The 26,514-nt window shown below is 36.2% G+C and overlaps 1 protein-coding gene and 1 pseudogene across 1 annotated transcript; both read right to left on the bottom strand.

The window, feature by feature from the left end:
* Nucleotides 1–937: 937 nt before the first annotated feature.
* LOC126076253 (C-type lectin domain family 9 member A-like) lies at nt 938–18,049 on the bottom strand. Its single transcript, XM_049884830.1, has 8 exons — nt 17,836–18,049; nt 16,775–17,185; nt 11,439–11,538; nt 11,076–11,159; nt 7,849–7,959; nt 7,105–7,256; nt 3,394–3,503; nt 938–1,082 (listed from the first exon to the last, which is right to left on the bottom strand). Exons 3-8 carry the CDS (start codon nt 11,527–11,529, stop codon nt 938–940), a joined length of 693 nt encoding a protein of 230 aa, XP_049740787.1. The 5' UTR covers nt 11,530–11,538; nt 16,775–17,185; nt 17,836–18,049.
* A 4,468-nt stretch (nt 18,050–22,517) lies between these two features.
* Nucleotides 22,518–26,253, bottom strand: LOC126076254 (uncharacterized; annotated as a pseudogene).
* Between the last annotated feature and the right edge of the window lie 261 nt (nt 26,254–26,514).

Raw genomic sequence — 26,514 nt, forward strand, 5'->3', positions numbered from 1 at the left:
ATCCAATGGTCAGTTTATCTATCCCTACTTCAAAAGGAAACTGTCTAAATTACTATTGCTTTTATAATGTGTAGCATTGTATTAATCACACCAAACCCTCTCTTATTATTCTTACGCTTCAAAGTACCTTGGCTGTTCTTGGCATTTTGCCATAAAAATTTTATAATTAACCGATCAAATATATGGGTTATATGTGTTATTCACTGCAGCACTATTATATTGTCACAAACTTCCATAAAAAAAAGGTAAATAACCATTGAAATAAAACTGGTTAAGCAGATTTTGGTATACCCATTTAGTATGATACTTGCAAAAGAGTGAGGTGGCTCCTTACATACTGTTATGGAACAATCCACAAGACATATCTTTAAATAAAAAATAAAGAAGCAAGACTATCGTTTACAGTTATGTAACATTTGATTTGACAAATAGCATGTATATGCTTGTACTTTCCTAGAATATCTCTGGAATAATAACCAAGAAACTAGTTACATGTTTGCCTCTGAGAAGAGGCGTAAATGACTAGAGGACTAAGTGACTAGAGGACAAGAGCGGAAAGGAGAAATGTTTCCATAGTTTACCATTTTGTACCTTTTCTATTTCGAGGTATATGAATATATTACTTACTCATTCAAGTAAGTTTAATAAATAACTAATAAAACATAAATACAGAATCCTTTACCCAAAAGAATGAATTTGTTTCAGGTAAACATTAGTTTTCTGATCACTGGTTCTTGACATTCCAAAAAAAAAAAAAATGTACTCATTGCCGGTATTTGTGCAATTTTACTATATACAAAGCTCCTTGTTTTACCTTTGCCTAGGAGTACTTTGAGAGATAATAATTCTTCATAAACCATGCAGAGTCAACTGATTTGAGTTACTACCCTAACTTTACTAATAACTATTAAAGAATGAAAACATTAGAATTTTGAATTTAGTAATTATTTTTATTAGCAAGGCAAGTAAGCTTCCTTTCACAAATGTAATAAAAAGCTTTAGTACAAACATCATTCATAATAGTTGTTGGCTTGAGGTATCCACAATTTGTATCAGGCTTATCAGGCATCTGCTGGAAATCCCTGCATAAGAGAATGTATTCATTTTAGAGAGCTACTTCTTAGGCAAAATGTCAATATTATAATATTAATGTAAATATGTATAATTATTTCCATGCATAACCAACCTTGTGTCAGATGTATAGCTACTAAATCACAAGGTATAATTGTTTGTACAACTAATGGGTTAATGGGTAGTATTAGTGATGGAGGATAGCAGATAAGGAAGAGGTAAGAAGAGTGTGTAAAGGGGGTCGGGGGATGTATACATGGATTAGATGTACCTTTGGGAAATTATTCTTCTGAAACATCTAAAACTTCTTCAAAGTGACTAAATGTAGTAAAATGATTCTGTGACACATTATAACTAGATATAAAAATAACTCCAGTTTACTGTTACAACGATTAATGTGCAAAGGGTCCCCTTGAGACTCCAATGCTAGCCTCACTTCCAGCATAGAAGGTGCTTGCTTGCATTTCAAACATATAAGTGTCCCCTTTTCCCACTGAACCTAATGCCTTGAACAGCGAAGTATTACAATGTTGTGAAATTGAATGATAACAGGAAACATGGATTTTAAATGATAAGACTAGACTAAAATATACAAAAGAAAAGTGTACTTAATCTTATTTTCCCTCCAAATATTCATGAATCTAATTTATCCTAAGTAATAATTTCAAGTAAAAAAATATTTGGGATAAGTGCACAAACCTTTTAATTCTACTTATTATTGCAGTAGCACTCCTGTTTAAGCTTTCTCATTATTCTCAACTGGCCTTTCATGGTTTTCCTCTCATCTCTTTCACCACTCTTTCTCAGGAACATTTGCTGGTTATCCTCCTCTTCCCAATGTCTTAAACATTTGAGTGTTTAAGGGCTCAGCCCTCGAATTTCTTTCAAGATCACATCTAGCCTCATCGTATTAACACCATCTATACACGATTTTGTACACCATTGTTGTTGTTAGCTGACGTTCAGTCGGCCTCCTATTCATGACAACGCCATGTGTTACAGAGTAGAAATGCTATATAGGGCTTTCCTAACTATAATACTTAGAAGAACAAATTGCCAGGCCTTTTCTTCAGCTGGGTGGGTTCAAAGCGCCAGCCTTCAGGTTAGCAGCCAAACGCAAAACTCTTGTTCCACCAGGCTCCTTATCTTTACACTGATGTGTGCTAAATTTGTGTTCTGCGCACAGACCTCTCACCAAAACTTTAGAATTGCACACCAAAATGCCTATGTGACATTTCCATAGATATCTAAATGTCTAATAGATTTCCCAAATTATGCCTAAAACTGAATTCCTGATATTCCCCAAGAGAGTCGAGGTACCAGAGTTGATGACAACACCATTCTTACAGTTGCTGCACCAAAAAATCTTGGAATCATCCCTGATTCTCTTTCTCTCATACATCTTCGAAGTACGTCTGAAATCTGTACCTCTACTAGTCTTAAGCCACAATCATCTCTCACCTGGATAACTCCAGGACAGTCTTAAGTAAACTCCCAGCATCCCAATTTATTGCCCCACCCCACAACACACACAATCTAGCATCAACAGAGTAGTCAGGGTAACTCTTGGGGAATCCTATTCTTGTCACTCCTCTGCTAAAAACCCTCCAATAACTTCTCATGACACTCATGAAAAAATTAAAGTCCTTATAATGACCTCACCCTTGTATGTGATCTCACCCTTGTTGTCTCTCTGACCTCCAACTTCTCGCCTCATTCTCGCTCTGAAACTGCATCACGAACCTTCCTTCTATTTCCCCAAGCGTGTCAAATGCACTTCCACCTCTGGGGCTTTACAGTTGTTCTCTTACCAGGCTGCTATTCCACCCGGCAGCCTATAGGGCCTTCTCAGTTACCTCCTTCAAGTCATTGAATAAATGTCACTGTCTCAAGGAGAGAAAACCCTGGTGGTGTAGTGGTTAAGAGCTGTGGCTGCTAATCAAATGTTGGCAGTTCAAATCCACCAGGTGCTCCTTGGAAACCCTATGGGGCAGTTCTACTCTGTCCAATGGCGTTGACTATGAGTCGGAATTGACTTGATGGCAGTGGGTTTGGTTTTTCGGTTTGATCTCAAGGAGGCATTCCCTGAACACCCTATTAAAATTGTGAAACCTCTGCTTCTCAGCACCATACACACCCAGCTACTCCCAGCTTCAGCCGGAAGTAAGGGATTACATTTGTACCGTTCATGAACTTCTAATATACTATATAACTTGCTTGATTTATTTGGTTTGTCATCATTCCTCTATTCTTTTCCCTATAATTCATGAATCAGTTACTGACAAAGAAATGAAGGCAGAAAACTACGAAAAGAAAACTTACAGGTTTTTAGAAAGTTCTGCGTTATCATTCAGCCATTTCCAGGTGTGACTAGCTCCTTTTTTCTGTAATCCAACCCCGTGATTGTAATTGATCTGTGGTTGAATAAATTTCTGTGGGAAGATTAGAGTCACTAATATTACTCATAGAGGCAATGAACACATTTTGTCTACAGAGGACTCTCATGAAATATTGATCAGATTTATCTCCAAATATCTCTATGATAAATACAGAAGGAAGAAACAGCTCCATTGTGCAGAGAAGAAATGGCAGTGCCAAGATCTCAAGAATTGAATCACTCTCAAATGGATGAAAATTATCAAGAAAGGGGAGTGATAAACTTTTTTTTATAAAAGATGCAAAAATTTCCAAGTGTAATAATAATAAAAGATGGGCAGATATGACTGCACAGAATTTGGAATTCCTCTTCACCAAAGGACACCTGAAAGAACATGAAAGGTAAGCTTCCAATCTGGAGATGATACCTACAAAAATTTAGTATAAAGAACAAATACAGCATTCTTAAAAATCAATAAGACAACAAAAAATCACCAAAACAAGAAATGGACAAAAAACAAGAATATTTCACATATAAAACATGTGTGGCCAATAAACATGTTCAAGCATATTTAAAGATGCTCAGGCTCACTAGAGATAAGAGAAATGCAAAACAAAGTGACAATGAAATGTCATTTTACAGCTAGTCAATTGACAGAAATTTAAAAGAATGATAATACCAAGTCTGGGGTGGTAGGAACCAAAGGAATAAACTGGCTCTAAAATCATATTGGTAAATAATCTGTACTTGTCATGTAAAGTTGAATTTTTTACGTATCCCATTACCCAAAGGTTCCATGCCTAGGGTGATTATAATGAAGAGAAGAGAGGACACGTAAAAAAGTCTTTCATAGAAAACACATCTAAGGATGTTTAATGAATAACTATTCATACCAACAAAAAACTGGGAACAACCTAAATTCCCATTATGTAGGGAATGGATAAATAAGCTGTAGTCACACTATGAATATTGTACAGCAGTGAAAATGAAAAGAATTGTAACTGCAGGCTTTAAGTGAGGTTGTGCCATTTATTCATTATGTAAACACAGCCCAATATATTAACTTCCTTGAACATGTTTCTTATTTGTAAAATGCGAATCATATTGTTTTGAAGATTTTGTGCACTGAAATAATGCATGCGACATGTCTGAGACATTGTAAACATAAATGTATTGTTAATTAATTGTAATCATTATTCTAATTGGTGTAATTTATTTACCGTAAATATTTTCTTTCGTACTTAAATACGAAGCAATAAATCAATTTTCTTTCTGAAAAGGAATGTATTTTCTCTCTTCTCTGCCTCTCTCTCCATCTCTCTGTCTCACACATGCACCATTCAAAATATATTCACTGTAATTAACTTGTACAATTGCAAATAAAAAAAATTGTAAAATGCTGTAATAATTTATCTTTTAATACCTAAGGAAATGTATAGTTATTATAGAGACTTGTCAAAATATATTTTGTCATTTCTAAGTCTACGTAGAACCCTAGAATTAAATGTCCATTAATACATTTATTCAGGAAACCCTATGGGGCAATTCTACTCTGTCCTAAAGGGTGGCTATGGGTTGGAATCAAGTAAGGGGCACACAATAATAACAGGAGTACACATAAATGTGTAAAAGTTAACCTCTGTTTTCAAATATCAATGGATTTAACTCACTGTCTGACCTACAATCTTTGGCTTCATAAGCAGGAAAAGAAGATAATCCTAAACCACTAGTGTAAGACCAATGCTGTTTTAGAGCAAAGTCTCTCATAGGGAATTATATATTTGTACTTAAGTTTTTAAATACTGATACCAAGGCTGTTATCAAAGGAAGGAATCACGTAGGAAGTCTAGCTTTTGCTCTAATCACAAGTAAAAGTCCCAAGAAATTTCAAAGGATCTAGAATAGCTCATGGAAGTACAAGTTTCATTGAAACACTGAAGAAAATTTGAAAGCAGAAATAAGACTCGAAAGGACAGAATTGAAAATCCCAAGGAAAACTATGGAGTATAAATAAGTAAATTTCCTAAGAGTAGACCAAAACTACATTCATTTAGGAATTGATTGATTCAGTGATTGATTGATAACCAGTTGCCATGGAGATGACTCCAAAACATGGGGACCCTCTGCGTGTCAGAGTAGAACTGTGCTCTGTAGGGTTTTCGATAGTTGAGTTTTCGGAAGTACATTGACAAACTGTCATGGATAGAATTGTATCCCCCTAAAAATGTGTGTCAAGTTGGCTGGGCCATGATTTCCAGTATTGTGTGATTGTTCACCATTTTGTCATCCGATGTGATTTTCCTGTATATTGTAAATCCTACCTCTAAGATGTTAATGAGGCAGGATTAGAGGTAGTTATGTTAATGTCTGCAAGATTAGGTTGCATCTTAAATCAAACTCTTTTGAGATATAAAAGAGAGAAGTGAGTAGAGAGACAGGGGGACCTCATACCACCAAGAAAGCAGTACCAGGAGAAGAGCCTATTCTTTGGAACTGGGATCCCTACACTCAGAAGCTCCTAGACCAGAGGAAGATTGATGACAAGGACCTTCTTCCAGAGCTGGCAGAGACAGAAAGCCTTCACTTGGAACAGGCACCCTGAATTAGGACTTCTAGCCTACTAGACCGTAAGAGAGTAAACTTCTGTTTGTTGAAGCCATCCATTTGTGGTATGTCTGTTATAGCAGCACTAGATAACTAAGACACAAGTCTTTCTTCCAAGGCACACCTGGATGGACTCCAACCTCCAAAGTTTCAGTTAGCATCCTAGCACATTAAGTGATTCCACCAAGCAGGGATTACTGATTGATAACTGAGGTTTAAATTGATTAGGGTTGTATCATGATTTTTTTATTTCTTTGACTTCATATTCTATGGTTTTTTATACACTTCTAGTAAAGAATGATTTATGATATTGTTATTTTAAAAAAATGATTTTATAAATAAGCAAATATGAGGACTTCTAACCATCCTTTCGTAAACACTGACAGAAATAACACTGTTAGGACTAAACATTATAAATGGAATTCAGTACCTAAATGGAATCACTGGAAAGAATCTGTTAGATTTATTTCATATTCCTAAGTCTTGTAAGTGATAGCAAATGGGATAGATCAGGAAAAGTGAAGCTTCCTCTCTCGTTATAGGTTATGAGTAAAACAAAATTTCATTTGTGAAGAATCATTCCAGCTATATTCATTCTCCTTATTTCTCATTCCATTTTTCTATGACCATGACAGTGAGAGATTTGTTTTCCCCTAAAATGTGGTCTCTCCCAAATATTTATGGTGGAAGAATAGGGCCCAGTTCACTGAGAAGCCATTTCTTTTAGATTGCTCATATCCTCGAAGGAAGTTTTTATTTTGTCCTAAAGGAGAGACTAAACAGTGAATAGTTTCATACTAAAATCCAAAGATATAATAAAAAGATTAAAAAAATCATTTCAGGACACCCACAGCAAAGCAATTTGTCTTGGTTTAAAAAACAGAACGGTCCTCCCAGCCCTCTTTAACGCCTATATTCCCATCTCTGTAGATAAATCTGTATCATTACGTAGAAGTGCTTCTAACAAATGAGTCAAATAAGACTGAAGGAAAGCCTAAGCAATTATCCTAATTCAGGCCATAAAGCACCCACTCAAGATTAAATGAACATACCTGCTCATCTTTGTCATCAATCTTAACGAGACTAGAATCCAGATCTTGGCATGACTTCTTACGGTTGTTCCAAGTTTTCTCTTCTTTTGAAAAATAGTAACAGTTTTCTCCACAACAGGACCATTTTCCTTGACATTGGACACAGGCTATTTCTGAAAAACAGAAGACACGACCACTCCTGCAACCCCAAGACCATAAAGATACGTGTATTCTATTGCTTGCCTCAAACTTACTTACCAGAGAATAAGTGACGTTTCTATATCCCGAATAACTAGAGGTTGGGAATAGGTCTTTTGCCAGTTCTGTAGGTAAGAACACTTCTGAATCAGAGACTGCCTCTGACAGACAAAACTAGTATTAAGGGTGCACTGAGAAATCTTGGCTTCTCAACTCTAAACCAAGTGTAGTGATATGGAACAATGACACACTATTGATTTCAAGAACTCCATACTTTGGGGAAAACTCATTTCCAAACAACAAAAAAAAACATTCAAATATTAGTACAGAAAATATAAGGATAACAAATGACAACACAATAAGGGTATAATACCTGCCTTTTGTGAAAGCCATGTGTTCAATTAAATACAATCTTAAAAATGGATATGAAGAAGAAAGGTAAACAAAACTCAACATCTTCCCAAAGTTCAAAGCAAAGTTTTAAAATTACGTATTGAAATGGGACAGAGGGGCTAATACTATTAAAAAAGAAAAAGTCAGCTATTACCTTAAATATTTGGTACATACCTGTACTAGGTGGTACAATTGAGTGATCTTCAACTTCTTTTGTGCAGGAGGTATTTTTTTCTTTCGAGTCTTCCATATTCTGTATTTTGCATTCAGAAGCCCTCTGAAAAACTTCATGTTATAAAATGAAGATCATGAATATTTTAATGAAGGTCCCTTATTATGATCATTTATTATAATTTTGCATATAAAAAGGAATTATGTTAATTAAATGGAGTATAATCGGAGAAAATGAGTATTTAATCTTTTTATAAATTATCTACTACATCTCAACCCTCCCTCTCAGAAGATGGCCTCTTCTTTACTTTGCATGGAAATACTAAACATTACGCATAAATTCCCTTATATTCTTGCACCTCCTTCTACAAAAGCAAAGGTATTCAGACAACTTTTTCACAAGAAAAGTTCTCTCCCCACTGAACAAGGCTGAAAGTCCCTATACTACTAATGGAAACTCCCATTATCCCATGAATAAGGGTGTGATGGGGAAGGGGTCCCAATTTTCTCTCCTATTCCACCCTTATTAATCATGGTCTCCAACAAGTTCATTTCTCTCCTGTATCATTAAATTTTTCCCCTAATATTCCTATTATCTTGCATATGGTAATCTAAAATCAAATTTTTCCCAAATTCCTGTTCTTTCCTTTTTTTTTTTTTTTTAACCCTTTATAATAAAGTTGTTTCTTTATGACCTTTACACCTTGGGTGACCAGTATAGGATGACTCATAATCCTTCTCTCATGAGACATTTTCAACACTGCTCCAAGAATAGGACGCTATTGCTCGTTTATTCATTTAGTCGATTTGTTAGTTACTCAAAACTGAAAATAGGACATTAACCAATGCATTTATTTTATTCATATATTTCACTCCATCCCATTTCCCTGCCTATCCTAAACATGTAACTATAAAACAAAATCCATTGTAATCATTCCCTTGCTTTATTTTATATACACTTGCTTTATTTTAAATATAGTTTTATGACAATTTATGTTTTTCTTAAAAGTGTATTTTTTAGTTTTTAACTTTATTAAAAAGGTATCATCGTGTACAAAAATTTTTGCTACTTTTTTTCACTTCATATTATCTTGCTAGGATTTATTCACAATGTCACATACCACTGTAGTTCACTTGTTTTGACAACCGTATAATATTCTGTTTTGTGAATACATCAATACATCATAGATGACTCACTTACTGTACCATTAATGGCCATTTGGGTAGTTTTGAGATTTTTACATTGTAAACTGCAGTGCTATGAACATTCCTGTAAATGTGCACTATTATACATGTGCAACTATTTCTCCTGGATATATACCTAGATTAAGAATTGTTTAGTCATGTTTCACTTCAGAAGATAATATCAAACTCTTTTCCAGAGGGCTTGTACCAATTTATAATCCCATTAACAATGTATAAGAGATCATGTGAATTCATTTCCCTTCAAAACTTGGTATAATTTTTGTTTGGCAATAATTTAAAAAATAATTTTCTATATTCACTTCCTCTGCTCCCTAATCTTCCAGTAAGTTTTTAACCAATTGCATTCTGGCTTCGACCACACTCACCACTCCAGTGAATCGAGTCTAGCAAATATCTATAGTTACCTTACTTGCCAAATTCAATAAGCCTCTTTTTGGCCATTTGGCCATTATATTACTTGATCTTCCTGTACTGTTTGGAGCCATGGGCTGTCTTTAGCCTACTTTCCTTGATGTAATACTGTTCACTTGTTTTTAATTTCCTCCTATTTCATTGAGTGGACCATCATCTGGCTCTTCAGGATCAGGCTCTTCCTTTTCTTTCCAGTGTTTTCTACTACTTGTTATATTAACTGATGAATACAAAATTCAAATCTGTAGTTCAGTCATATCTCTTGTTCCCCAGACATTTAATCCCACAAGGGATTACTACTAACAGTTCCCAGCCTATACCTACTACCAAGCTCTCAATTTGTAGACACAGACCAACCCAATCCTCTCTGATTATCTCTACTGAATATGCCACAAGAAGTTCAATCTTCACCATTATTAACACAAAGAATAAACAAACCAATAGGCTATTGCTCTTATTGTGTTTTCTACACATATAATGGAATTTTCATTCACCAGTGAACACTGTTTGTAATTCACCTAACACATAAATCTGTTCTTTTTTATGATGTTCACTCTACCTGGATGAGTCTTCTCTACCCTCAGGCTCCTGACTAATTCCTGTTTGTCCTCCACTTCATATTGATTATTATCTCCTACATATAGGGTCACTTTGAGCGGAACTGACTGATGACCACTAACAACAATAACACAGGGAAGCGTTTTTGACCTCAGTATGTTATATCCCATTTGTCCGATCTCTTCATGCCATTATCATAGCATTAATAGTATTTTATTTTTTTAAATGTTTCACTATTTAAAAAAAAATGAGCTCATTGAAGCTGTTTTTGTTTTGTTTTTTATTTCTGTATCTTTGGTGCTATAAATATTTCTTGACCCAAAATTGTTTGTTGAATGAATGAGCCAAAGAATTAATAGTCATAAAAAAAAAGATAGTGAAACAAGTGCACAAATTTTTAAACACTAATATAGGAGCTCTGGTGGCACAGTGGTTATGAGCTCAGCTGCTAACTGAAAGGTTGGCAGTTCAAATTCACCAGCTGCTTCTTGGAAACCCCATAGATCAGTTCTTCTCTGTCCTATAAGGTCGCTATGAATCGGAACCAACTCGACAGCAATGGGAAAATATAAGATTTATCAAAACTGTTGGATAACACTTTAGTCACATAGAAAAGATATTGGGTTTGTTCTCTTTATGACTTAAGCGGTATTGCAGTAAGATAATGAATGCAATGGTCAAATAAAAATTTCCCGAAATCTCTGGTAATGTGGCAAACTTCATTTTACCCAAAAAATATGAATATATCTGTAATCTACACTGTATTTATCAGTGAAAGTTTTATAAACTCACAGCTATGTACTATTTTGTGTGGCATAAAAATAACAGCAAGTAATAAAATATTTATTATGATAAATAGTAGCAATATTATTTTTAATAATAGCAAAATAACAAAAGCATTCTCATCATCTGTATCATCATCATGCCATCACAATCACTAATTTCTGTAGAACTTTGTAGTTTACAAAGATTCAGCAGCAGTTCAGCAATTGTAGCATCTCACTTTCCATTCCAGTTCATTGTCCCGGTAAGAACTATGTGTACCTGATACTCACACATGTATCCTAAACCTGTGATTGCCAGCAGGAGAAGAAAACATGTGATTCCCAGGAATACTGCAATAACATGCCATGGAAATCCTGAACAAAAAATCAACAGGCAGGTTATACAAGCAGCATAACAAAAGCCCCTCAGAATTAGAGCAGAAAGAAAATTTGTTCTGGAGTTTAAGATTGATATCACTACTTACTCTGATCATAATATCATTGAATATCACATGTACATATACTCAACATTTAAAGAGCCAGGCATCTAATATCAAACATATATAAACACAATAGTAATGATTTCATGTGTATTTTTCTTACTTGATATTATATTTTCAGGAAGCAGGAAAATGAAGGAAAAAAAAAATTTACCTCTCCTTTTTTGAGCTGGATATGTTTTGCCTTTTTGCTTCTTTGAATAGGGTAAGTTCAGCTCCGTGTATATCACTCTGTTCTCATTCATTTTTGAGGACTAGAAGCAAAGAACACAGTAAGAATGCATTGTGATGTTTCATAAAGCATAACCAATTCAATTGAAAAGTGGGAACGCTCATCATGAAGTAAAGGGGAGATAAAAACGAGTGTAAGTAAAACAGTCTCAAAACAGTGAATTAAAATAGCCATTTCTCTGCATAATCTGAAAAAGTGATTATTTTTTTAAATATATCTTTGTGATACCTTAGAACAGAGGTCGTGCACTGTTCCTGGATGTTATTTTAATCTTGCAAAATGTTTTTAAAGAATTAAATTAGTAGCAAAAATTTAAATTGATATATTTCACACTCACACAAAAATCCAGATTTGTACATTCTCCTGAAAAATTGTGGCTGATCACTTAGTACTGGCCCATAATACAACCATATTCTGACCCTGAATAAACTCTCCATCTTTCAGAAGGGCACACACACTCCAATTAGACAAACTCCCCAACTTGCCAAATTGATTTATACAAGATTCCATTTACTAATTTATCACTTAAAATTTATAGGCAGTGGAGTTCATGACATCTATCAGGAAAGGTGTGCATTAGGGTTCCATCCTTTCATCATACTTATTCAATGATGAGCAAATAATCTGAGAAGCTGGACTATATGAAGAAGAATGGGACATTAGGATTGGAGGAAGACTTATTAACAACCTGCACTATGCAGATGATACAACCTTGCTTGCTGAAAGTAAAGAGGACTTGAAGCACTTACTGGTGAAGATCAAAGACCACAGCCTTCAGCATGGATTACACCTCAACATAAAGAAAACAAAAATCCTCATGACTGGACCAGTAAACAACATCATGATAAATGGAGAAAAGATTGAAGTTGTCAAGGATTTCCTTTTCCTTGGATCCACGATCAACACTCACTGAAGCAGCAGTCAAGAAATCAAATGATGCACTGCATTGGGTAAATCTGCTCCAAAAAAAAAAAAACCTCTTTAAAGTGTTAAAAAGCAAAGAAGTCACCTTCAAGACTAAGGTGCACCTAACCTAAGCCATAGTGTTTTCAATCGTCTTATATGCGTGCAAAACTGGAAAATGAATAAGGAAGGCTGAAGAAGAATTGGCGACTTTGAATTATGGTGTTGGCAAAGAATATCGACTATACCATTGACTGTCAAAAGAACGAACAAATCTGTCTTGGAAGAAGTACAGCCAGAATGCTCCTTTGAAGCAAGAATGGTGAGACTTTGTCTTACATACTTTGGATGGGTTAGCAGGAGGGACCAGTTCATAGAGAAGGACATCATCACACTTGGTAAAGCTGAGGGTCAGCGAAAAAGAAAAGGAAAATCCTCAACTAGAGGGATCCGCACGGTGGCTGCAACAGTGGGCTCAAGCATAGAAACGATCGTGAGAATGGCACAGCACTGAGCAGTGTTTCATTCTGTTGTACCTAGGGTCGCTATGAGTCGGAATCGGCTCCACAGCACCTAACAATGACAACAGCATCTTATAGTGTGAGAGAAGTACAGAAACCAGGGGATCAAGGAGAAGGGGCCTGAGGAAGTAACATTAACTGGGCTAAACACCATTAATAATTCTAACAGCAACCCTGCACTTACGATATTTCTTTTTCAGTCAGTGAAAAACAGCCTCAAAGAGTATAATATTCCCAAGGTCAGACAGCTAATAGTTGATCATCTTCAGTTTCAATGCTAGTTACATATAAATCCAGAATTACAATCTTCATCTACACTTAGCACATATAAACAACACTTCCATGGAAATATAAAATAACTTCTCAAGAAAAACTAAATAAATAGAAAGAATAAAAAAGGCTTCGAACCTATAGAAAGGTTTGTTTTCTTAGTTAAGTAGTAGTGCTAAGGACAGAGACAAATACATTCTCTCTAGCAAGACACTAGTGGGTATTTAAAGACTATAAGGCCATGTTTGCTCTGAAATTTAAAGGTGGATGGTAAAGGCTCAAGCTGCTTTAATAACTGTGAACTATCCAAGACTCATTAAAAAAATAATAATAATAATTCAGGATCCTATAAAACAAAGTAAGCACCAGATTGATAGAACCTTTACCTCGAATCTAGGAGACAGAGTTCTAAGCATTGTTATGCCACATATTAGTGATGTGATCTTAAGAAAACTTTTCCAGCTTCTTTATGTAAATACTAACAGGTTAGACTAGGCCATCTCAACAATAATTTTTTATGTCTAAAATTCAATGTTTATAAAATAATAAAATTCTGTGTTTAAAACCAAAATGAATGTTATGATTAGTAATGTTGACCTTCAATGTGCAAAACATATCATATTATACTAAAATGTTTGTATTTTTGTTTTATGCACCAATTTTTGGATCCTTTTAGTTATAATATGAGATTAGTATTTTTACATAGATCATAATATGCATTAATTACATTCTGTGATTGATTAAATAATATATGTAGTTGTTCAAATTAAAAAAAAAAACATTGCTGTCGAGTCAATTCCAACTAATAGTGACTCTATAGGACAGACTAGAACTGCCCCATAGGGTTTCCGAGGAGCACATGGTAGATTTGAACTGCTGACCTTTTGATTAGCAGACATAGCTCTTAACCACTACACTACCAGGGTTTCCAAATGAACGGTTTACATTTTCGTAAGTCAGTGGTGTGAAGGAGAATCATTCAATTAATGAAATGGGGGCTTTTGAGAAACTATCTAGAAAATACATATACGTAGTCTTTTCTCACATCAAAATTTTATATATATATATATATATATATATGCAAACTCTCCCAGCAAAGAAAAATTCAAGGGCATTATTGGACTGTAGCATATTGTTACTGTTTGGTGCTGTTGAGTGGATTTTCAACCCATGGCCACACTATGTGACTGAGTAAAACTGCCTGTTAGGGTTTGCTAGGCTGGTGGCGCTATGGTTAAATGCTCAGCTGCTAACTGGCTCCAACTTACTACTGGCTCCATAGGAAAAAAGACCTGGTGATCTGCTCCAGTAAAGATTACAGCCTAGGAAACCCTGTGGGGCAGCTCTACTCTGTTCTGTAGGGCCACTATAAGTTGGAATCAACGGCATGGCACACAACAACAACAATCTTTACAGGAGCAGATGGTCAGGTTTTTCTCCCATGGAGCCAATGGGTGGGTTCCAACCATCGACCTCTCAGTTAGCAAACAAGCGCTTAACCATTGCACCTCCAGGGCTTCTTACTCAAGTATTAGATAGCAAAAAAAAAAAAAAAAAATGGTTATTTGTGAAATAGTAGAATATTTAACAAAAATAATCAGCAAAACTTAATAAAACAGCATTGAATTTTTTCTGATTATAAAATTAATCTATGCAACTTGGGGATATTTTCAGAATTGTTGAAGTATAGATAATTCATAATTCTATAACACAATGACTTTTAATATCTTAACACATCTCTTCCTTTATTAGATTACTTGTGGATACCATGTTTTATAAATGTGTTTCATATGGCTTTTTAAATTAGTGCTACTAACATGTTCTCAAATCATCTCACGTTTTTGAAAATGAAAACACAAAAAGTAAATAAGCAACCACAAAAAAATCTGGGTAAAGGGAATGAACAGACAATACACAGAAAAGGAAATGAAAGGAGCCATTGCGTGAGCACTCACACACGTATCTGCTCTCTAACCAAAACGATTGGAAATATTAAAAATGAAAGAGATTCCTAATTATGACATTTTTCAGATTTTGATAATTATTAACAATAATAATTTACATAACAAATTCACATGTCTACTAAAGTTACGACAAAATCATGTGCCAGAGAGTTTATTGCAGTTTTTTTTTTTAATCAAAAGAGCGGTATAACAAACAACCTAAAGCCAACAATAAAAACTCTTTGAATAAAATTAGGTTACACCCATATAATGAAATACTGTATGTCTTATAAAATTCATAATTTAAAATCAACTTGTAATAGGAAAATACTGTTGTTTAAAGGAAAATATTTAGAATATAAAGTTGTATATACATTATGATAACATTAAAACAGAAAATAAAGTCATAGAAGAGATTAAAGATTGTTAAAAGTGGTTACTTATGAAATGTGTAATTGTGGGAAAATTTTGTATTTGTTCTTACACTTTAACCCCACAGCCTTTGCTCTAATGGGTAATACACTCCTTACAGTATCTTATTTAATACGGGTCTTCCTAAATAGAGTCCTTCATGAAGGAAGGTTCTGTCTTCTTCTCAACTCTTCACCATAATTTAGCACAGTATATAGCACTTAGTAGGTGTTCAGTAAAGGTTGTGGAGTAACTGACATCTATTTTCCAAATGTTATACTATGAATGTATATTAATTTCTAATCTATGAAAAAAATATTTTATGTTAATGAATTAAATTTGTATCATCAGTGAATAGCATAAACTCAAATATCAGTAATTAAAATATTTGAATATGTTTATGGGTTAATACAGAATAAATTACTAAGGGAATCTAAGATATTTAGAGATTAAAGAGGAGAAAACAATTTTCAAAAAGCAGTATTTTTGTAGACTGAACCAGAATACTATTCTTGGTAAGTTGGGTTTGATTTTGGCATTTTTTAAATATCTCAGCATTTCACCTTTAATTACTTTGTAATTCGAAGAAAGCTGATTTGAACAAAATGCATCTATAAACTACCATTTGTTTTTCAACAAATACTCTCTCCAGTAAAATGCCAAATATATGAGAAATCTTGCATTAGTTATACATTTTCTAGCAAGCTACTTTTTGTTTGTTTTTTCTATTGGATGTCTGTATCCCAAAGTAATGAGACAATAAATTTGTACATATAAAACTGGATTTCTTTTGATAGAAATATAATTCATATTACCAAAACATTCAAACTCTTCCAGTTACATTTAACTTCATGATGAGAGAATTTGAGCTTTGGATAATCTGTCTCTGACCAGTTAAGTAGCAGGCATAGCTAGGAAAAAACAAAACAGACTTAGAGTGTCCAGAAAGGAATGAAATACTCCCAGAAATATCTGAGGATGAAAAAAAATCATGTTCTGCCTTCTAATTCTGATCTGTCCCCATCTTCATAGAAGAAAGTTAACATTAGGAGTTAATTAGCATGGACCCCAAGATCAAGTCTTTCTGCAAAAAACAAAACTCTCTCAACTTTCTACATAGCTTCAGTACACCAGATTCTGCCTTACTCTTCTCTCCTCCCTGATATGATAGTGGAGACAGGGATCACATAACCACACTGGCTTATTATACCTGTATCTGTGCCCAGGGAGTTCACCGGCTGGAGGAGAAGCTTGGTGAGGGACATGGCGAGGGTGTGCGGGCTCTGCTGGCCTTCTGCCTCTGCTTTGAGAATAGGAGGTACTGTTGGTAAGTATGACTGACCCTCAGTGCAGCGCGTCAGAAGACAGAGAGCCGGTGATCATACAACATTGGATATTCCCACACAGAAAGTGTGCACTGGTGGCAGTATCTTCTCGTTTGCTCTCACGCTGTGTCAGTCAAGAGTCATACAGAACCAAAATGTGAAATTTTAAGGACGTTTAGTGAATCAGTGCAAACCAGCGCTTCAGCAGTTACCATAAAGTTTGGAAAAAAAAAAAAAAAGGCCATCTTCAGAATCTTGTGAGCTTAGAAAATAATCAAAAACAAAATTTAAAAAAACTGTAGAAATAAAAAAGAAAATATTCAGGTCCTAGTTGGCATGATTTATACATTTTACCTATTACAGATTACAGGTAGATGGCAATTGTTATATACATGATGATAATAAATAAATGTGGAAATGTACATAAACTTTGGCCTATATTTTTTATAAGCATCCTATGTATATCCAGGTTGCTTGATAAAAAAAGATAGATTACAGTAAATATACATACATACAATATTGGGTTGACTGATTTGAATAGTAGTAGTTTCCACTTTTTTCTTGTTTTTCTTTAAATTGTGTGAAGAAACAGAATTTATTTTTAAATAATAAAATTAAGACAGAAGCAGAAATACAAAAGCTTAAAATGTTGAATGAATTTGATAGTAGCCCTTTAAAGCACCCAGATCAAAATCATCTATTCAACTAATTATAACCACAACTGTTACAGTATGCTTTAAAAATTAGTATTTGTTTAATTCAATGAGCAGCTCTGTCCTTATTTAACCCTAGAAACAGGTGCTAGACAGGAACAAAAACTTTTTTTTTGTCCATATTACCACATTGATCTGCTCACCTAACGGCCCCCTGATGCTTTGATGCTTTAACATATATATCTATAGCAACAACATATATGTATATAGTAACAACTATTGAATCTACTTACATGTGAACAACATCATCTGAATTATTTTCAAAAGCTCTTTTCCTTGGTTTGGGATTCCTCCTTCTCCCCAAGTTAAGTGGTACTATCCATGTCTAAAAGGAAGTTGACACAGGGTATTGACTATACCGTGCTCTGCCAGAAGAAAGAACAAATCTGTCTTGGAAGATGTATAGCCAGAATGCTCTGCCTTGGAAGCAAGGATGGTGAGACTTTGTGTCACATACTTTGGACATGTTATCAGGAGAGACCAGTCCCTGGAGAAGGACATTATGCTTGATAAAATAGAGGGTCAGCAAAAAGAGGAAGACCCTCAGCAAGATGGATTGACACAGTGGCTGCAATAAATGGCTCAGACATAGCAAGGATTGTGAGGATGGTGCAGGAGCCGGCAGTGTTTCCTTCTGTTATACGCAGGGTCACTATGGGTCAGAATCAACTCGATGGCACCTAATAACAACAGTCCACTTCTAAATAATGGTAGCAAGTTTGAAATTTTTTTAAGTTTTCTCTTGTAGGTTTGCCTTTAGCTTTTTCTGTCTCTTTGCTAGGATTTAACTGATGCTTGTCAGAGAGTAGGTCTCTGAAATAAATAAAAGTAATGAGGAAAACATTCTAAAAAGTCTTGATTATAAGGCTTTCTCTTAAAGGCAAACATTAATTTTTAGGGATGGCCGTGTACTATGATCTGTCGGACTCACAGGTATTAATTATTCTGTTTGGCTGCTGTACATATCTATTTATGCCTACTACCCTAACTTCCCCAATTCCAAAATGTGTCATTTATCAGATATTCATTTAATCATATTTCATATTTTATGAACCATGTCACAAATTGATTATAAGAATTAGCATTTTTTTATATGCTAGCAGCATATGTACAGTAACTTGGTGCCTCTGCTCTTTTTAAAAAGTTGCACAGCCTTATGTTTATCTTTGTTTAATATTAACAAATCAACGGATGCATAGATATCCCTAAAATATTAGGGAAAACCACCATGAGAAACAATTATTAGCAGTTTTATTTCAGGGGATTTTTTTAATAAGCATCCAGTTATACACTAAACTAAAATAAATATAATAAGTGCTAAAAAATCTAGTAAACTGCATGCTTTAAATATTCCGTCAATAATATCTACAGCAGGAGAAAATATAAAACGTTACTGTCAGAGTATGGGTATAACATGACATTTTCTTTTGAGAATTTTCTTTTAATTGTCTAACTATATTGGGGAAAGAATTATGCTATTTTTAATAGTTTGATTATAAGGTCATTTTCCCCAAAGCTCTTTCCTGTTCTTGGTAAAGCAACACAATTTTGTACCCAGAAATACTAATGTATTTTTAGTGCTCAGAATGCTCTCTGTATCTCATTTCTATATGAACTTTTATTTACTGTTTAATACCCCATTTAAATATCACTCATATTTCATTATTTTTACATCACAGTCTAGTCATTCAAGTCATAAAAACACTCAAGTAATGTTGAAGGAAAGAACAATAAGGTAGTAGAAAGAAAGATTCAATGATAACATTAAATAAATAAGCAAATTTTTAAAAAGATAGAAATACTCATGATAACATAGATTAAGGGAACAAAGCAGAATTATAGCAGGAAATAGATAAATTAGAGTGAACTGTATAATAAAGCAATCAAAGTACATTACATTAGTTGCTGTGCAAATCTATTTTAAGCCTTCTGCATCAACTTTCCCAGATCCAAGATGTGTCATTTAACAGAAATTTATTTAATAACATTTTCGTATTTTATGAACTGTCACAGCCTGACTCTACAAATTAGCATATACAATATATTTAACTTGTTGCCTCTGCTCTTTTTTAAGTTGTATAGTCTGGTATGTATCACCTGTGGAAGTTTAGTATACCAAATATGGAATTTTAATTATTCAAGAAACTTTTCCTCTTAAAATTCTCAGAAATAGTGACAAACCTATACCAACCATCTGGATTGTAGTCTCTTAATAATATTCCCCATTCAGACACAAACAAGTATATCCTGAATATTTTCTTTTGTATAAATTGCAAAAGCCGGCAAAATCTGCCCCAATTTCAGGGGCAGAAAATATAAAAATGGAGCTTGAACTAGCTTATGCCAAAAAAAAAAAAAAGTTAATAAAGACTAAAAACCCTGCTGCCATCAAGTCAATTCTGGCAAATGGAGATCCTATAGAACAGAGTACAACTGCCCCCATACAGTTTCCAGGAAGCAGCTAATGGATTCGAACTGCTGACCTTTTGGTGAGCAGCCAAGCTCTTAACTGTGCCACCAGGGCTCTAATAAAGACTAATCTTGTCAAAATGACATAAGATTCAACATAAAAATGTTCCAATTTGACAAAACTGTATCAACTTGCACAGTAAAAAGAACAATGTAACTGCAAGTTAAATAAATGACAAACTGGGGCTCAAAATTATATCAAAAAATAGGAAAGCATACAACAATTCATTGCACGCCATTGAAAGTAACTAAGGCCCCAACTTCTCACTCTGAAAAGTGGAAGTTTAAAAGCAATAATTAAGCATTCATTCCCTCTTTTCTCTTTCTGGCTGTATGTTGGAATAACGAAATAGCCTAAGTTAATGGGGTGAAGTACTTATTTACTAAAGAATTCCATGTAATGAATATGAAAAGAATGATTGGATTAGAATTTCACTATGCAACCTCTAATAAAATACATAATACAACCAACTTGATAGTGAAGGGATCAGGCAATCACAATCTGAAACCACTGATCAATCAATATCAGGAAAACTGGGACAATATATATAACTTACCTCAGTGTGACACAATAGAAGGTACACATCATTACTTACAGAGCATTCATGACAAAAAACATTGAAATTGATTTTAACGAAATCTTTGGAACTAATTTCGATTTACAGGAAGTTTAGGACATAGAGAAACAAGACAAATTATACCACATGAAAGCAAAAATGACAAATCCAAGTGTGGGGCATTTTACAGATAACGGACCTGTATCTGTAGAAGGCCTATTTCCAAAAATACATATGAACATAAAAGAAAAGATAGATAAATAATCAAAATAACCCTCCCTTTTTTTTTTTTTTTTACATATTTACTTATCTAGAATATATGACAGATCTCAAGGTAACCAAAAAGATCAAACTACAAAATTAAACAGATTTTTTTATACACAAGCAAAAACACATTATAAAATGTTATAAATACCTTTAATCGCAATGAAAATGAAACCTTGAAATATATATTAATTAGAAGCAAAGCTAAAAAGAAGTGTATAACAACTATATAATTAAAAGATAAACACTACCATTACATGAAAACAATACCTGAATTAAATTAGTAGAATAGAATGTTTCTAGACAGGAAGGCTCAATATTGTAAAGATTCAACTTTGCCAAATGCATCTTTAATTTTCAATCAGAATAATACTAACATTTATTGAAGTAAATATATATATATGTGTACATATTATTCTATGGCTGTATATACATATATATGTGTGTGAGTTTGTGTGTGTGTGTACATGTATAGGTGCTTTAATCATACTACCTTGTGTGAGGTGTGGTAAGGTCAGATGCACATCAAGAAAGAGAGAGAGACTGTGGAAGTTTTAAAGGTTTCATTACACTCACAGTTGCCTGGAGAGAACACAGGGCCAGTCAGGGGGGCTGTACCCTGGGGTCAGGGTAACTACAAGCTGGAATTTCAGGAGACTGCTTATATATGGCAAGCAGCATGGAATTGGCTAGGTTTTTCCAGATTCCTGGAGATTGGGTGTTTCGAATAATTTCACAGCCTCAGGGGTATAGGGGTTGTCCCTATTTGTTAGGTACCTGGCACCAGGTTGCTTTGGGTGGGTACATATTGGCCCAAGAGTATAAGAACATGATAAGGAGACTGGTTGGAGAGAGGATTTAATTCCCAGCTCAAGAAGGGGAACCAAACAGCCTCTAGCCAGGATCTCAAAAATAGGTCTGTCTTAAGCTGGGTTCTCTAGAGAAGCAAAACCAGTAAAGGGTATAAATATATATAATGGTTTATATCAAGGAAATGGATCACATGATTGTAGCAGCTGAAACATCCCAAGTCCATGTATCAGGATAGAGGCTTCTCTCAATTCGGGTAGCCACAGGTAGCCAGAGAGGCTGGCGAACCCAAGATTGACAGGTTGGAGAGCCGGCTCCCACTTCCAGGCTGTGAAGATTGACAAATTCCAAAATCTGCAGATAAGCTGGTAGTTCAAGTCCCAAGAGCTGGAGATCAGAAGAACAGGAAGCAGCATATGCTCCAGAGTGAGCCAAAAAGCCAGAACATCTGCTTATATCTGGATGCAGGCCACACACCCCCAAGTGAACTGATTGCTTACTTACAGCAGATTCAATCATGGGAATGATCACATACAAACACTGAGAATCATGGCCCAGCCAAGGTGACACACAATCTTAACCATCATAGTCCACCCATTGTCAACTTGGCACATGTACACATCTCCTTAAACCATACATAATCTCTGAAGAAAGACAGTTATAAAGTTATGCTTGCGCCTAACATGATACAACTAAGATGTGTACAACTGAAAATGCACTAACCCTGTTACATCTTATATAAGTAAAGAAAAAATATTTGATGCACACATATAAAGGAGAAATACTCATAACAATTATACTCGTTGTTTCTGCAACTACTCATGTGGCCGTAACTGGATTTTAGAACTACCTTCTTCCACTACCCATTCTGTACTCCCTTTCCCCTCAGCAAGCACCTCAGCTGGTCGTGGTTCTTTGCCTGGTGGGGTGCCCCAAACCTTTGTTCTTGAAGGGTCTGGTTCATTAGTAGTCATGTTAGAATTGGGTTGCTGTAGTTTTCCGTTGACTTTAATTACAGGGCATAGTAATACTAGGAGACGTGGTAAGCCATCTCCTACGTTCCAGACATACTCTTCTTTACCTCCATAATGTAATATCAATCCAATTTCCTCTTGGTAATCAGGATCAATCACACCAGCCAGTATTGTAACTCCCTTCCTGGCCTGTTGATCCAGAGGCATAAGGTGCCCAAAGTGGCCAGGTGGCATTCTTAGCTTCCAGTTCAATGGAATCAGTGATGTGTCTCCAGGTGGGAGCATTCCTCCCTTTGGAACTAAGACCTCTAGACCTACAGAACATAAGGTCGCGGAGACAGGAAGCAAAAATCTTGCAATTGGGTCACTAGGGGTAATAGTGAGTGGTGCCATTCCCATTTCCACCCCTTGATTCCTGGACTTACGAATCCGGGCTACGATAGAAACAGCAGCATATATCGGATGCTGATTTAGAGCACATACAGCCTCCTGGAGAACACTCCCCCAACCCTACAACTTATCCCTCCTAGCTGGTGCCATAATTGTGTCTTTAGAAGGCCATTCCATTGTTCTATCAAGTTGGCTGCTTCAGGATGATGAAGCACATGGTAAGACCAGCAAATTCCATGATCATGGGCCCACTCCCACACTTCATTTACTGTGAAGTGAGTCCCTTCATCTGAGGCAATGCTGTGTGGGATACTATGATGGTGGATAAGGCATTTTGTAAGTCCAGGGATGGTAGTTTTGGCAGAAGCATTGCACGCAGAGAAGGCAAATCCATATCCAGAGTAAGTATCTATTCCAGTAAGGACAAAACACTGCCGTTTCCATGATGGAAGTGGTCCAATGTAATCAATTTGCCACCAGGTTGCTGGCTGATCTCTTTGAAGTATGGTGCCATATCAGGGACCCAGTGTTGGTCTCTGCTGCTGGCAGATTGGGCACTCAGCAGTGGATGTAGCCAAGTCAGCCTTGGTGAGTGGATGTCCATGTTGCTGGGCCCATGCATAACCATCATCCCTGCCACCATAGCCACTTTGTTCATGAGCCCCTTTAGCAAAGACGGGAGTAGCTGGGAAAGAAGACAACTGGTTTCCACAGAAAGCATCATCCTATCCACTTGATTGTTAAAATCATCCTCTACTGAGGTTACCCTTTAGTGAGAATTCATTAGCATGAGACACAAATATCTTCAGTTCTTTGGTCCATTCAGAGAGATCTATTCACACACCTCTTCCCCATAAGTCCTTGTCTCCAATTTTCCAATCCAGTTCCTTCCATGTCCCTGACCATCCAGCCAAACCATTGGCCACTGTCCATCAATCAGTATACGATCGCACATCAGGCAATTTATCCTTCCAAGCGAAGAAAACAATCAGGTGCACTACTCAAAGTTATGCCCATTGAGAGGATTTCCTTTCACCACTGTTCTTAAGGGAGGTCCCAGAAAGGGGCTGTAGTGCTGCCCCTGTCCACTTTTGAGTGGTGCATGTGTATCGCACAGAACCATCTGTAAACCAGGCAAGGGTTTTTTCTTCTTCAGTCAACTGATCATAACAAACTCCCCATGAGGCCAGAGGTGCAGACTGGGAGATGAAGGTAATGTGACAGGAGTGGAGACCATGGGCATTTAGGTCACTTTCTCATGCAACTTACTTGTGCCTTCAGGTCATGCTCAGGCCCCATCTGATATATACTACTTCCATTTAATGGTGGAGGGGTGCTGTGCACGTCCAACTTTATGACTCTGTGGGTCAGACAACATCCAGTTCATGATGGGCAGCTCAGGCCACATGGTGACTTGGTGTCCCATGGTTAATTTTTCAGAATCTACTAATGCCCAGTAATAAGCCAAGCTGTTTCTCAAAAGGAAAGTAGTTATCTTCAGAGGATGGCAGGGCTTTCCTCCAAAATCTTAAGGGTTTGCACTGTGATTCACAAACAAAGGCCTGCCAAAGACTCCAAACAGCATCTCTATCTGCGACTAACACTTCAAGCACCATAGGATCAGCTGGATCATATGGCCCAAGTGGCAGAGCAGCTTGCACAGCAGCCTGAACCTATTGCAGAGCCTTCTCTCATTCTGGGTCCCACTCAAAACTAGCAGCTTTTCAAGTCACTTGATAAATAGGCCACAGTATCACACCCAAAGGAGGAATGTGTTGCCTCCAAAATCGAAAGACGCCAACTAGATGTTGTGCCTCCTTTTTAGTTGTGGGGGGAGCCAGATGCAATAACTTATCCTTCACTTTAGAAGGAATATCTCGACATGCTCCAAACCACTGGACCTCTAGAAATTTCACTGAGGTGGAAGGTGCCTGAATTTTTGTGGGATTAATTTCCCACCCTTTAGCACACAAATGTCTTACCAGCAAGTACAGAGTCACTGACTCTTCTTCCTTACTAGGTCCAATCAGAGTAATGTCATCAATGTAATGGACAAATGTGGTGTCTTGTGGAAGGGAAAATCGATCAAGTTCCCTGTGGGCTAAAACATGACATAGGACTGCAGAGTTGATTTAGCCCTGAGGTAGGCAAGTAAAGGTGTATTGCTGGCCTTGCCAGCTGAAGGTAAACTGCTTCTAACAGTCCTTTGAAACAGGTATGGAGAAAAAGGCATTTGCCAGATCGTTAGTTGTATACCAGGTACCAGGAGATGTATTAATTTGCTCAAGCAATGAAACTACATCTGGAAGAGCAGCTGCAATTGCAGTCACCACCTGGCTAAGTTTTTGATAATCTCCTGTCATTCTCCAAGATCCATCTGTTTTTTGCACAGGCCAAATAGGCAAGTTGAATGGGGATACGGTGAGAATCACTACCCCCCCATCCTTTAAATCCTTGATGGTGACAATAATCTCCACAATCCCTCCAAGGATGTGGTATTTCTTTTGGTTTACTATTTTCCTAGGTAGGGGGCAGTTCTAATGGCTTCTACTTGGCTTTTTCTACCATAATAGCCCTAACTGTATTTGCCAGCCATCCAGTGTGGGGGTTCTGCCAGTTATTGTGCGTATCTATTCCAATTATGCATTCTGGAACTGGAGAAATCACTACAGAATGGGTATGGGGACTCACTGGACCTACTCTGAGATGGACACGAGCCAAGACTCCATTAATAACCTGACCTTCATATGCCTCCACTCTGACTGGTAAGCCACAGTGACGTTTTGGATCCCCTGGAATTAGTATCAGTTCAGAGCCAGTATCCAGTAACCCCCCAAAAGTCTGATTATTTCCTTTTCCCCAGTGAATAGTAACTCTCGTAAAAGGCCGTAGATTCCTTTGGAGAGGGCTGGGAGAAAGATTAACTTTAAAAATTTTTGGCAGTGTATTCAAGTTCCTCAGGGGACCAGGCCTCCCCTTCATTCAAGGGGCTGTGGATCTTTAAACTCACTCAAATCTGGAAATTGTTTGAGGGACCGTGACCCTCTATTCTGGTAATTTGAGTTAGACTATTATTCATGTGACCTAGAATTCATCCATTTGTACAGATCAAGTAAATATTTAATAGATTTTCTATCTATTTCACTCCTAGGGACACCATGACTAAGGAGCCAATGCCATAAGTCCTTATGAGTCAAACTATTCTAATTACTGCTTTGGCTCTGTGGTCCATTAGTGTAACCATGCCCACCTTGTCTTTGTCGATTGAGTGCAGCCGTTTGGCCCCTACTACCATGGAGTCCAATCAGCCCTGTCTTAGTTATCTAGTGCTATTGTAACAGAAATACCACAGGTGGATGGCTTTAACAAAGAGAAATTTGTTTTCTCACAGTCCAGTAGGCTAGAATTCTGAATTCAGGGTGTCAGCTCCAGGGAAGGATTTCCCTCC

This window comes from Elephas maximus, chromosome 4 (assembly GCF_024166365.1).
Source record: "Elephas maximus indicus isolate mEleMax1 chromosome 4, mEleMax1 primary haplotype, whole genome shotgun sequence".
In the NCBI taxonomy this organism is placed as follows: Eukaryota; Metazoa; Chordata; class Mammalia; order Proboscidea; family Elephantidae; genus Elephas; species Elephas maximus.

Coding starts and splice junctions, on each gene's coding strand:
- LOC126076253 (XM_049884830.1), bottom strand. CDS start 11,529: ATGAATGAGAACAGAGTGATATACACGGAGCTGAACTTACCCTATTCA. Junction 7,960..11,075: donor CACAGGTTTAGGATACATGT/GTGAGTATCAGG, acceptor TATAACATGAAG/TTTTTCAGAGGGCTTCTGAA. Junction 7,257..7,848: donor AATTGTACCACCTAGTACAG/GTATGTACCAAA, acceptor TCTGTTTTTCAG/AAATAGCCTGTGTCCAATGT.